The 14,660-nt window shown below is 35.5% G+C and overlaps 1 protein-coding gene across 1 annotated transcript in view; it reads right to left on the bottom strand.

The window, feature by feature from the left end:
* OTOGL (otogelin like) overlaps positions 1–14,660 on the bottom strand; it is an 81,766-nt gene that overhangs the window by 62,181 nt on the left and 4,925 nt on the right. Inside the window, 8 exon segments of the mRNA XM_072399013.1 lie at positions 1,185–1,308; positions 6,745–6,890; positions 8,979–9,025; positions 9,116–9,224; positions 10,514–10,639; positions 11,097–11,203; positions 12,451–12,557; positions 12,903–13,024. Coding sequence (XP_072255114.1) covers positions 1,185–1,308; positions 6,745–6,890; positions 8,979–9,025; positions 9,116–9,224; positions 10,514–10,639; positions 11,097–11,203; positions 12,451–12,557; positions 12,903–13,024 — 888 coding nt within the window.

The raw sequence follows: 14,660 nt of genomic DNA, 5'->3' as shown, positions 1-14,660 counted from the left end.
TATAAAAAGAAGAGAAACATAAAGTTTTATTTTACACTTCAATATTACACATATGTAAGTGGAAAATAATAATTAATAAACAGGATTAATATAGCGCCAACATATTACGTAGTGCTTTACATTAAATAGGGGTTGCAAATGACAGACTAATACAGACAGTGACATAACAAGAAGAATAGAGCATAACATGGACAATAACCCATAGCAGCCATTCACATTTCAGAGTAATAGAATCAGATATGTGCAGTTTTAATTCTGAGTTATTTGCAATTGGCAAACGCCCCAAAAAATTATTTGCTAGACAAGTTTTTTATATACTGTATATTTTACTGTAGATACAACTGCTTTCGATCATACTTATTTAAATCAAGTCATTGTCCGTCAAGTAAACCAACCAAAAGTTAATGTTATGATAAAAGGAAGCCTGTGTTTTATAGCACATTATTGCTGCTCATCAAATACAACAATATAGTGTGCACAATCAGTGCAAAGAAGCAATTCACATGTATGAAAGTCAATGGTTTTGGTCCACTTTAATAAGGTTATCAGCAGAGGTTAGTAGGGATTGGAAAGATGCCAGTCTATTAGCAAGAACACCATAAAAGAAGATGTTCAGTAGTCTAGATGAGATATGATCAAGGAGTGTGCAAACATTTTGGCAGCATCTTCTGTGTGGAAGGGGCACAAATGTGAGAAATATTTTTTACTTGGAAGTGACAGAAGGTGATCAAATAACTAAGGTAAAGCTTGAACAAGAATTCAAAGGTAAATTTTATCTTCAGCCATCAGGCTGGGAGAGTTAAAGTTATTAGGTTGTTGTTATTAGGTTATACGGGTCATTTTGGTTTCACATCCTTTTTTTTATTGGTTTAGGTTTAGGGCCACTTCAGTGTGAGATTACTATGGCCTGCTGAGATCCTAGAGCCACACAAGAAGTACTGAAGGGCAGCATGGGACCCTTGTGTTTGTGATTAGGTCTGGGATATATAAATGGACTAATTTTAAAAACACAAAAAGGCCCTAGTTTAGGCTATATGCCACCTCGCTGTGAAATAATTTGTGAGAAAGATGGCAATTAGTCTAGAGTGTATGCCTGCAATTGCCACCATGGCTGGTATGAATGTATATTGGCCACGTGAGTTGTATTTTCAATAAATATTAATCAGGTTCAGAACCAAACTTACCATTTAGGATAATAGCTTGGTTAAGACCAAACTGGAAATCTCCATTTCTTAGTATTGTTATTTGTTTATTCACATCTTCATCCAGCACAAGTGTAATTGACTGAATACACGCATGGTCAGAGTGCTAAAAAGAGACAAACAGTGAAATGCTTTAATGCATTTTTACTAAGTCTTTCACAAAAGAGATATTTCATTAATGAGTACATTCACAAATGATAAAACATTGTTGCCCCCTGAGAATATGTGAGTATAGAATTTACATTATTTCATACAGGAAAGGTTTTACTATATTCTAATCCTTTCCACATTTGAACATTTGTATTTGTTTGTATATGTAATATGTGTATTGTAAATATTGTATTTTTTATTCACTTCCCATAAGTACTACTTTGATTGTAGACTACTTTGAGATTGTTGACATTTAACACTCATACATAGCACATAGTTCCAAGTTCTATATTCTGTGAGTCAATACACTATACAGTTGAAAAACCCAAAACTTTGTTTACAACATGAAACCAAGAAATAAAAGAGGACAGGTAAGACAAACAAAAGAAGAGAACAAAGTTAACCACAGAGCAAGTCAATATTTTGTAGCAATATAATATACAGCTGGAAAACTCAGTGTTATGTTGACAAACAAACCATTAAACATAGAATATTCACTAACTATATTAATACTATTTGACAAAAGAGACTTGCAATGTCTCTTTTGCCAATTAACTAACTTCCTGGCTCATGGTGGCTTTTTGTTTCAGCTCTAAACTGTAGCAGCTGTAACAGCCCCCGGGAATAATGTAACTCCTGCACATGTAATAATGTAACTCCTGAGTGAGGAGGATTGTTGTCTCTATAAAAAGTCCACCACTGAGCTGGCGGTGAAGATGGCATCTTCCATGTGTCCAATGATGTCCTGTCCCCGCTGAAGGTGACTGCACAGGATAAGTATATGCTATAATGCACAGCATATATGCTGATTATGACAGAAGCTCATCATCCACCAAAGAGTTTAGTTCCATTGATGAAAATGTCTCATTGATGAATCATTGGCATGCTTACTACCAGGATCGAACTAAGAGTCAATGCATATGTAAAATGAATTTTCTGTCCACAAATAATGCATGAATGAACAAAGTATCAATTCTTATGTACTCCCTGGCACAATGTTTCAGGTCGATTAGTACTTTGTACCCAAAAAGCTTGAAGGTGCCACCTTCTCTCCAAATACAGTCAAAGATGAAGAAAAAGGGGCTGTACAGTTCAATTAAAAACTACACTGGCTCAAGTAAAATCACATCTTAAGATTCTAGACCTTGCACACTGCTGAAATTTAGACTTTAGATTTAGGTTTTTAACCAGGGCCTAGAAAATTTGAAGTTCATGCACTTTGAAATGCAGAACATTGATATGAAACTTCCAGTAAATATTCTGGAGTAACAGAGACACTGAAGTGACAGAGACTCTACTGACAATCTGCTAGGAGATGATTGCATTCAAGTGGTAGTTGAAAAGCTATAGAATATACAATAGAACAAGGGTCCACCAAAAGAAGAATCCACCTGTCTAAATGGGAATATAGTGTGCCTAGCCTGAAAAGTACGTAAACATAAGGTCAAAAAAGGAGAAAAGACGAGCTTTTATAGGTAAAATATAAACTTGTATACCAAAAACTCTTCTTTATTAGATATCGTCTGTTTCACTAAAACTAGACAGAGTCCTATGGTGCTGGACCTCTGCTAACACAGTAGTACTATGCTATAATTCAGTCATAGGTTACATATCATGTCACAGTGTGTTAATTGATGTCAGCAGTAAAATGTTCCAGTTTCCGATGTTTCTGATTCCAGTGTTCTAAATTGAGTATGCCGAGCCCTGCCTCGATGGTCGCCGTCAGCTTGTCCTTAACACTATACCCCAATGAAAAAAAGTTTTCTAATAAACGTACGCGCCCGTGGAAATAACAGGGCATACTCAATTTTGGAACACTATAAAATTATACAAGAGTTTACAAACTTTGACAGAAGAACATATACCAGCCTTAGGCCTAAGAACACATTCAAGATTGAACAACGTGGGAAACGTCTAATGAAGAATATATCAGATTCATTAACACTAAAGTTAATAATACGGCCATACATCGGGAATTTCCTGTTATGAGTGTTATATTCATATACCCATAAAAAACTTACAATCATCCATAACCTATGCATGTCTACAATTGACTAACAGCTAGTTTACAAAATATTTAAACCATCCAGTCAGACATTTTACCATTCGGTATTTTGGTTACCATAATTTTCTGTTACTTACTGTGTTTTCGGTGGTTAATCATCAGCAGACACCAATTCTGGTCTCTCAATCCCCTGAGGAAGCCCGTCAGGGCAAAACGCATCAGAACCCGAGACATTTTACTGCTGACATCAATTAACACCCTGTGACATGATATGTAACCTTTGACTGAATTATGGCATAGTAGTAATGTGTTAGCATAGGTCTAGCACAGTAGGACTCCGTCTAGTTTAAGTGAAACAGAAGATATCTAATAAAGAAGAGTTTTTGTTATACAAGTATGTTTTGCCTGTAAAAGCCTTTTTTTTCTCCTTTTTTGACACTATGGTCCTGATTTACTAAAGCTCTCCAAGGCTGGAGAGAATACACTTTCAGAAGTGAAGCTGGGTGATCCAGAAAACATGGATTTAGATTTTAAAAATATTTGCTATTTGCCAGCAAACATTTTGAGTCCTGGACCAGATCCATTCCAGGTTTGCTGGATCACCCAGCTTCACTAATGAAAGTGTATTCTCTCCAGCCTTGGAGAGCTTTCATAAATCAGGGCCTATGTCCATGGAATATACAATTTGGGTGGATCATTCAAAGGCAAGACCCAATCAAAGTTTCTGTTGGCACTTTCAACAACAAAAAAGTCACAAACTATTTATCTTTCAAATAACTGAATCCCTTTTGTCCCTCAGCCTTCTTTAGGGAGGCCCATACCACATATAATAAAATGCCCAATTGTGTTTCCTAGTATTCTGATTCCTTAAGGACAGTCAACTGGCAACGCAAAGCTTATAATTAAAGAAATTAGAAGCTATGTTTTTCAGGTAACTAATTCATTATCTAGACATTTTACCCCTTCCTTTTTGTAAGGATGGTCTAAGAGTTGCAGTAGCATTGTATATTCCGACAATAGTAAGACAAAGCCAAACTTTTTCACAAATTTCTTCAGTTGTGGTGCTGAGTGGAGCACATCTTATACCATAAAAAACCAGGCTCTGTCCTTAGAAGTAATTTTGCATTAAGTGTCTATTATGTGGAACTATAAAGTAAAACTACTAAATCCTACAAATAGTCCAGGGACACTAAGAAGCATATTATACCACACTTGGTTGTATGTGTGTCTAGAATTACAATGCATAAGTGTACATAGTCAACCTTTTGGCTAAAAACTATAAAAAAATAGGACAATCATTATACACTTGCAAATGTGATAAGTAAATGTTAACATTACCATGCCATCTTTTGTCTTCCGCTCTTTTTGTTCTGTTTACTATTCATTAAACAATTTTGTTCTGTTAAATTCTCCTAAATGTCACATTATCAGTGCTATGCTAATTGTGCCATTTTAGCTTTTCTAATGAACATGACATTTTTTCAAAAGACAGTTAATCTATGTTGTTTTGTTGTGACTTCTTTCTAGGTTTGTTCACCATTTACATAACAATCAGACTGTAGATCATATACCATGGCACTGAGAAAAGGATCATTTTTTGTCAAGAAAACAGAATATATATTTGCATGTTAATGGGTTCCTGATTAAACAGAGAATAACATTTAAAACAAATTAAAAGAAGTATTCAATTATAATCCAATGTTTTGTCAATTATTATTATTAAAGTGTATTAATAGGGTGCCAATATATTATGTAGTGCTGTACATTAAATAGGGGATGCAAACGACAGACAGATAAAAACCATGACACAGGAAGGAGACACTGCTCGGACAAACTTACAATGTCAGGTGAACAGTGACAAAAAATATAGCTCGGCAAAGTGTCAGCGCACTATCGCACAGGAAGTACACTCTAATACATTTACACTTGTCAAATCATGCAGAAATGCAGAAGTGTCCTCACCAACCTCTATTGCAAAGTTTTTTTTTCTGGAACCCTGTAGTCTGGGTCCAAAACCAGCTGGGATATATAAATCCACATAAAACCATATAAAACCATTCAACTGAATAAATTATACTTTGCTAAATGAAGGATAGTAGCAATGTGATGGCTTTACTACTTACTGTATTATAAATTTAAACGCTGTGGCAGTTGTTAGTAAAGAGGTTCTGATGCCATTCAGTACAACAAATATCTGCCCAAAAAAAGAAGGCTATGACAAATGAGAGGAGTCTGTGCTTGGAAACCAAATAATAGAGGCACATTGCAAGTGAATGGAAAATTCTTTGCAAAGGAAAATACTGCAAATATAAATTTTTTTCTGTGATTGGTAATGGGGTTTTCTAAAGTATTTATTTAGTTTTAGGTGTGGTGAAATCATCTGGACGGCCCACAGGAGCATATACCAGTCTTTACGTATTCTTATATACTTAGAAGCTAGATTACCTTTTGAAGCTTGCACACAAATACACACTGGAAAAAAATACACAGTGTATATTCTAAAATTCTAGAACTTCTTGTATTCTAGTCCAGGAGTTCCACACAAAGAACTCTTTGTTGGCTTTAGTGTTGTACTTCAGTTGGCCTTTATCCTAAAACTTGTATGTTTTAAGGCTGCCCAACTCCAACAATGTCCAGCATAGGGTTTGTCTGCTAAGAAGCTCTATTCATCTGCCTGGTGGTAAATTGCTGAATTCTCTGCCAGTTAGAGGATTGATGAGCTTTACTAGCACACCTGTCTGTGTTGTAAGTAAAGCTTCTTCTTGTGCGGCTACTTACAAGGCATCTGAAGAATGGCAGTGAGCTTACACAGATGAAATGTATTATCTTAAGAATAAATTATTATCCTAGCATGTCAGCCAGGCACCTAGCACTTTGATAAGAAACTGAGGCTAGATCCTTGTGACATATATATCCTGATCTGACCTCTAATGGTTGTCGCTTGATACCATTTGTAACAACAACAACTTTTTGGGCTGCAGTAACAACTCAGCATTAATATCTCTGTTACCTAAATATCCACATACAAATTGAAAAATATAGTATATTTTATACTCCATATTGTTAAATTACATAATAAATGCTGATGACACAAGCTCCAACAATTTATCTAAACTTACATCACAACCAGACCTACCGTAGATTGTTGTGTAAATATTATGATATAACTGCAATTAGTGGTAAATTAAGTGCTTCGGGGCAGGGTCCTCTCCTCCTAAGTCACTGTCTGTATTTGTCTGTCATTTGCAACCCCTATATAATGTACAGCACTGTGTAATATGTTGTTACTATATAAACCCTGTTTATTGATAATAATAATAATAATATTATTAATAATAATAAAAAAATTACATTTTTGTTTAATATTGACAAACAAGTTGCACTTACCTGATCACAAGAAGACTTTTGTAAAGTAATAGTAAATTTATCTTTTCCAATTCCTTTTACTAATATGTACTGACAAATGCCCAGGAAAGTAAAATAACGTCCATCAAAGGTTGTAAAGTGAGAATCCCCAACTACAGAGCACTCAGCTACAAAAAAAAGATAACTACAGATGTAGAAATAAAAAAAATGTATGATATTCAAATTACATAATATGCTTTGAATCTCTGTGGATTACAAATAGAGCAATGTAGAAAAAGGATAGAACTTACAGCACTAGTTGGGTACAGCTAAAATTTGTCAGGGAGGCAAGCTGGGCAACTACTTTGGAATTCCATGTCATTTATGGCCCCTACACTCCCTGAGCCCCTTATTTTCTTCAACAATATACAAACACAAAGTCATTCAATATCTTTTTAGTTTGGGTGTAATAACTTTGTCATCTCCTTCTGATTGGCTGCTAGATTCTGATTAGCCAGAAGTTGACAGAGGTTGTCAGTTAAAGACTAGTGTTGGTGTTTGAATTCGGGTTCTCCTTATATTCGACCCGAAAAAAATACAAGATTCAACAGTAAAAATTTGAATTAAAAAAAATGCAAAAAAAGTGTTAAAACAATAAAAATTAATGTTAAGATAATTTATTGAGTGTTTGTGCTTATTTAACTATTTTTTTTCACAGGTTATCCTACAATTACATGATATCTCTTACTCTGTAACACACTTTCCAGCGTAGTAATATTATGATACATTTGTTACATTTTTCTTTTATCCACTGCAAGAAAAATGTAACAAATGTATCATACTACTGTGCGTGTTACAGAGTAAAGCTGCGTACAAACGTCCAATTTTTATCGTTGGAAATGAACGACGAACGAACGACGAACGACCGATTGGCCAAAAATCGTTTGTAAAAAAAAGTAACCAACGATGCCGACGAACGAGGATAGTCATTGGAAATGAACGACCGGACCGGCGGATCGGATTGGACGACGATCGTTGACCATCTATCGTGTGTACGGTTGTTCATCATATTCATATATATATATATATATAATCATATATATATATATATATTCATATATATTCATATATACTGTGTGTATATATACGTGTGTACAATATCTTTGAACGATCGTGTCGTTATCCGTTTGTACAGAATCGGTGCTATACGATCGTTCGCAGATATCGTGCAGGATTGTTCGTCGTTCGTTTACAAACGATAATAATTGGAAGTGTGTACGTAGCTTAAGAGATACTTTCCAGACGCCATTTTTTCAATGATTGCAGCAGAGTCTGCAATCATTGAGAAGAGTGTGCGATCCCCGGGGCACTGCAGGTTAATTAACCTGTAGTGCCCAGGGGATCATAGTGGAACTGCAGAGTTTATCTGCAGTTCAGTTCCCACGGTCACATGACCACGGGAACTTTGCAGTCACAGCTGTGATTGGAGGCGATCCCCGGGGCACTAGAGGTTGAATGGGGACAAGTTTACCCATTCATCACATCTAGTGCCCTGTGTTCTTGGATAGAGAAACTCTATCCAAGAACACATACTTCTAGCAACAGCAATCAAACATTGTTACAGTCCTGTAATATGTGTTCCTGAAAAGAGTTTCTCTATCCATGTACACAGGACTCCCTGTGTTCTTGGATAGAGAAACTCTATCCAAGAACACATACAACTAGCAATCTGATTGCTCTTGTAGCCCTTAATAGTCCCTAAAAATAACCTGAATTCTCCCACTATTGACTTCAATGGTGTTTGAATTTGGCATTCGATCACCCGAACAAAATCTCCCTCTTTGATTGAACAGCTGTCAAATCGAATAGTGAGATATTCGACAAACACTAATAAAGACCAAGTGGGCAAAGCCATACCATTACACCTTGGGTGTTGTGTAAACTATGGAGATAAACTTAGAAAAACCTAAACTATGGGGAAAGAGCTACTAAGCTTTTTTCCTAAGTCAAACCAACACTGTACACATTTAACTATTTAAAGTAATAGGAATCATGTAACTATTGAAGATCTTACAGAAAACGCACAATAAGGATGTTAATGCTGGTCTGTTGATCAGTTGACTTTTTATGCTTTACATGTGCTACATCATCAAAATAATTTTGGACTTTAGAAGATTTTGTGTTATACTTATATATACTTTGCACTGTATTACTGTTTGTTTTGGGATAATTTAAAATAAAGAGTTGTTAATAGGTTAAAAAAATATAAAAAATACCTGGGCATTCATGTTCTGTGCAATTCCAAACACCACCAGCACAAATGCTAAAATGAAAAATAAAACATGAATTTCTGCAATCATTAAGAACAACTGAAGTTATATTACAACCAAGTGAGCTAATGAACATTTATTACCACATGCTGCATTCCTGTTCGATCTTGGAGCCTGCTGGGTAGGCTGTGCCATGGTAAATGCAAGGGCAACTAGTTACTGAAACACATGCTCCATTGTCCAGAATAAGCCCTAGTTCAATTATACAATATATAAGAATACAGTGTTAGGAAAAAAATACAAAAAAAAAAAAACTTTTAAAACAATTAACTTTTAGGCTACGTACACACCTCAGATGACGACAATCACAATCGGGCTGATATCGGATGAAAATTTGGCGTGTGTACAGTGCTGGCAGATTGACGAATGATCGTAATGCAAGTGAAAGGGAGAGAGGGGAGCTAGGTGCCCTTTGTCGTTCTCCCCCCTCCCCATAGAGCAGAACGGCGCTGTATGTACAGCGCTCGTTCAGTCTTATGTGGTTGGAAAGGATTGTGAAAGATCCTTTCCATTGACAATTTTTCAACGTGTGTACGTATCCTTAAGCTGTTCAATTTCCTGTGTCTACTAGTCAGACTATAACTGTTATGCTGCCCAATCCACTGTGTCTAGTAATTGGCTCATAGCTGTATAGCTGCCTGGTATTCTGTCTATCCACACTACTTACCAAGGGAGCATGTATAGAAAATGAAGAAGTTATTTTTTTAATATAACTATATTTAGATAGCTCAATATCTACTATCTATGACATCTACAGACAGTTGTTTCAGGCCACAGAAGGCCTGGTAAGAAATGAACAATATTTGCAAACTAGTTTAAATACATTAAGGAAGTAAAGTGTGATATTTCATAAAGCCTTAGCAATACATTATAATCTGTATATATGTATATTAAACAATTTTTGGATTTTTTGATGACTACAGGTAGTCACCGGGTTACATACGAGATAGGGACTGTAGGTTTGTTTTTAAGTTGAATATGTATGTAAGTCAGAACAGGTACAATATTTTAATAAATGGAATTAGGACAGATGTTTGTCTCAACATATTATTAGGCAGTGTGATGTCAGTTACTGTATAAAATCCTCACTGTGAGTTATTCACAAATAAAGCAAGAAACTGTGCTTTGATATGCAAAAAGAAACAACTGCAGAGTTTGTCTTAGTCATTAAATAGTTACAAGAGGCTGCAGATAGAGCTCAACCTCCCTAAGGTCACCCACAACCTGAGCTGTGTTTAACAAAAAGATTTCTTCTGCAAGTCATGCAAACTGCCCCCCTCCTCACTTCAAGCCTCCATCCTGCATGCAGCGAGCAGGGAAGCCCCGTTCGTATCTAGGAGTTGTCTGTATGTTCGATGTCCTTAATCTGGGGACTACCTGTATTCCTATATATGTTTACATTTTTAATTGGTTTTTTTGCTAACACAGAAAGTGTTTGTATCAGTGACTGTATGGCAAAGACAACAAAACGTTTCACTTACCATCAGGACAATAACATCCATCCAGGCAGTGCAAATTACTTCCTAAACATTCTTTTTCATACGTACAAGTCGGTGGGCAGCAGCTTATACAGTCTCGATGTACAAAGTTCTCTTCACACTTTTCAGCTGAAATTCAGGACATATGAAATATTATATGAGGATAGATCAGTTGTTATACTACCGGAAAAACATGGCACAAATAGTCACTACATTTTACCTGTATACTAACTCTTCTGTACAGCAGTAACATTTAGTAAGATTATGACCCCAGTTGTATACACCTTATAAGCTTACCTGCTTGCTGCACATAACCTCCCAATATTTAATAAAGAGAGAACCAATTAACACATATCATGCTATACAGGAAAACGTGGCAGACCCCATCTCTTTGTGTTTTACATTTTTAAATATCTTGCTAGTATTATTGGTTGTAAGGTTTTTTTTTAGGATTTAAATAGAACTGTTTTGGAAGGCCCATCACAGATTTGTTTTTTTGTGTTTAGGGATGGAATAAATTTAGGATTAATATTTTTCATCTTGAGAAGATGCCTTCTTTAAATTTTGCTAAAATGTATTTACTTACTGCATGCTGGGAAGTCATCTCTCCAGTCTCGAATAGGATTGCCAGAATGGGAACATGCTCTTGCATATTCCATTACAGTACGGCAATATGTCTCATCATCATCTTGTCTAAGGTAAAAAAAAAAAAACACATTACCAATGGCCAGTGGATTGTAGTAGGTTATAGATATTTAATGCATTTAATTTTTCATGTTTTTACCAGGTAATTGATTTCAAGTTGAAATTTAATGTGATAATTCACCTAAAATTGCTGGGCAAAATCAGAAGTTGTAGCTTACACAGGCCTATTGACACTTCCCATATGACGGCTCTGGTGCTGGTAAATAACCCAATTTTAGTGAGCTAAATTCTCATCCATAGTTAGAATTATTGTTTTTGTTTTGTTTTTTTGGTTTGCCAAAGATTGTGTTTGCTTCCTGCAAAAGTAATAATGCTAGGGATGGTAGAAGATTTGTTGTGGGAAGATTTACCTTCCTTACCACCACTTGATGTTGTTGTGTTAAGGAGCAGCTTTAATTTCTATTAGGTCTGCTATATACTTTTTCTAACCGAAAACTAAAACTTCTAATGTAGTGGATACCTAAATAACTTTAAGGTATGTGTAGACTTATATTGGAAAAGCAGTGAGCCTGTAAAATGAACTGAAAATCAGAAAATAAGGTATTTTTGTATACAAACAGTAAGTGGAATGCCTGTATTTGCCTTGGTTGGATGGTGGCAACATGAGTTTTTTTAGTTTTAACAAACCATAGCTTGTTAAAGTTAAACAGCTTGTGTAGAAATTTAGTCTGCATAGGGAACAAGGGTGGAACAATCATAGTAAATGTACTTGAAAGCAACAACATGTCTGATTGTATTCAACTTTTACAATACAGTAGCTTTCATTTACCTAAAGTTTTTAAGTCGGTGCTCCACAGCCCATTTGCACATGTTAATAGAATCAAATCTGAACCTGTTATATACAGGCAATTGAACTGAACAACAACTGAAGATGTTTCTGGATGAGAGTTATCCTACTGACAGTCTAGACGCTCTTGTATCACTAAAATGACCACATGGTCACAGATAGGAACACCCCAATATAGCCTTTTTGAGCTACGCTTTATTGTATTATTAAGAGACTCTGGTACATTTACCAGCGTAGGTTTTCAAAAGATTATTATGCCTCCTATACCCCTTTTAGGCAGGTATGTATTTTTTAATGAGCTGATGAAGTCTGTTTTTGGGGTCATAAAAGTATACCAACTTTTTTGGTACTAAAAATAAGGGGCAACAGGTATACATCATTTCTTGTGCCAATCTGACCAATAAATCATCTAATTTATGTTCATGTTAGTGTTGTTTTAAATACTTACTTGCATAGGTCATTCATACAGCTCGCAATATAAGAATAAGGATCAATGGTTTCGTGACAACTCAAAAAAGGGAATTGCAAAAGCACTTGGCATTTTTGAAACATTGCCTGTATACAAAGAATATAACATAGTCACTTTATTGAGATTACCAGGATATTACAAATAAAATGAGGGTTACATATCAAAATCTAATAAGTCAAATATAAAACTTCCATGGCACAAAGATCAAGTCAGAGTCATTCAAACTAAACACCAGGAAAAAGACAACATTTCAAAAGATCAGCAGAAAGTCACTCAGAAGCCAAACGTTATATGGCTAGAAGTGTAGCAATAGATAATATAATATTTGCATTTTACTGGGGAACAAGGTCACGTGTACAAGATATCATAGATAATAAGTATCTTAAACAGCCAAATGTGGTGCATGAATGAATAATCTAATTAGAACATACCTCATTAACAGTATCCACAGAACAAGGATTTGGGTAGTCAGAGGCAGTCTCTACACAAATAGGTTCATCTGGGATCTGAACATACCAGCTGTTTGCAAACATAGCAATATCTTCTGTGGTTTCTCCAGCTGTATAAGAGGGGCAAATTGTAAATTGCATGGTATCTTATACAAGCAGACAACAAACAGTACTGAGAAAGAAGGTCCAGTTACACTTAAGTTAGTAATTTGAGTGTTTTGGGGGCTTTTCTTTAGGTAATACATCCTCATTTCTTAAGATCATGTACCTCTACCTACTGTATCTTTACAGAATGGTATTGAATAATCATTATATTAGTATATTAGAGATAAATTGCTCTATGACCAGCAATAAAATATTGAAACCTATAGGTCCATTGTGGTTAGTTAATGAACATAGGGTACTCGCTAAGTTGCACATTCTGTGCATTGCATTTACGTAGCCTATTCCTTTAAATCCTTGAGGAAACCCCATCCAAACACAGAGAGAAAATACAAACTCCTTGCAGAGACCCGGCCAGGGTTCAAACCTGTCACCTAGTGCTGCAAAGGTGAAAGTGCTAACCAACTACAAGACCCAACATTTGTTCAACTAAAATATCAATTGATGTATTGTTGTACTGTGAAAAATGGAAGCACACAATAAATTGATATTGCTCTCTTTGGCAGAAATGACTTCTCATTCCAGTGCTTGACACAGGCTCTTTGAAATTATTGACCACATCTTCACTTAAAATTCTTACTTTTACAATATGTATTTGTGGTTTTCCCTTTACAAGAACTGCCTATTTCTCCTACTAGATTTATATAAAATTCAATCAGGGCTCAATTGGCCTTTGCCAAATCATAACTATTAATTTCTACTTTAGCAGCTCTTCTTGGAATTTCCAAGTGTATTTCAGATCATTATTATGGTAAATGCCTTTTTTTTTGCTTTTACAACATTTGCACTGATAGCCTACCATTTCCATGAATACTTTGATATAAGGCAGAATTCAAAGATGACTTGATAACTAAAATCAACATAGTGGGCCCAAATCTTAACTCCACCACATTTGAAAACTGGTGTGGTTGTTCTTCTACAAAAAAAAAATGTATTCTGTTTCTGTGAGCAAACAGCTATATCTTTGATTGGTCAGTCAACAGCACGTTGTTCCAAAAGGCCTGGTCTTTGGCAATATGGTCAATGATAAACTGTAACTCAAGTCTTTTTCTAGCTGTAGTTACATTTGGGAGGAAATATCTTTACTGGGTAACAATAAAAAAAAAAAAAAAAATAGGAGAGAAAAAATGGATTTAATTATTTTCAAACAGGAGGGTACACTAAGCACATGGACGTTCATTAAAACCACAGATAGCAACAGCTACATAACGAATGCCGGTAGTCATCATCCAAAATGGCTTACAGCCTTACTGCCCCTTATAGGGACAAATAATGAGGTTTAGAAGAAAGTGAACTTCACAAAAGAATTCCCGTGCAAACAACCAGCCAGGATCATGCAAAGCTTTGCATGAGAGTGATATCAAAACAGTGATATATAGCACATCAACACATGTATAGCTTTGGAGTGCAAGGTAACAGAAAACTTAAACTGCCTATACTGCAGAGATACAAAAAAAACCTATTAGATCATCAGAAAATGTATGAAATATGAAACAAGACTGAAAAGTACATAAAACCACCTCAAAAGTGTCATTACTTAGATGCCTAAAGACTGCAGTGCTACCCAGAAACTTCTAA

Source organism: Pyxicephalus adspersus, chromosome 2 (assembly GCF_032062135.1).
Source record: "Pyxicephalus adspersus chromosome 2, UCB_Pads_2.0, whole genome shotgun sequence".
NCBI classification, from domain to species: domain Eukaryota; kingdom Metazoa; phylum Chordata; class Amphibia; order Anura; family Pyxicephalidae; genus Pyxicephalus; species Pyxicephalus adspersus.
The sequence above is the reverse complement of the archived record's forward strand: the minus strand, read 5'-3'. Positions and strand labels throughout refer to the sequence as shown.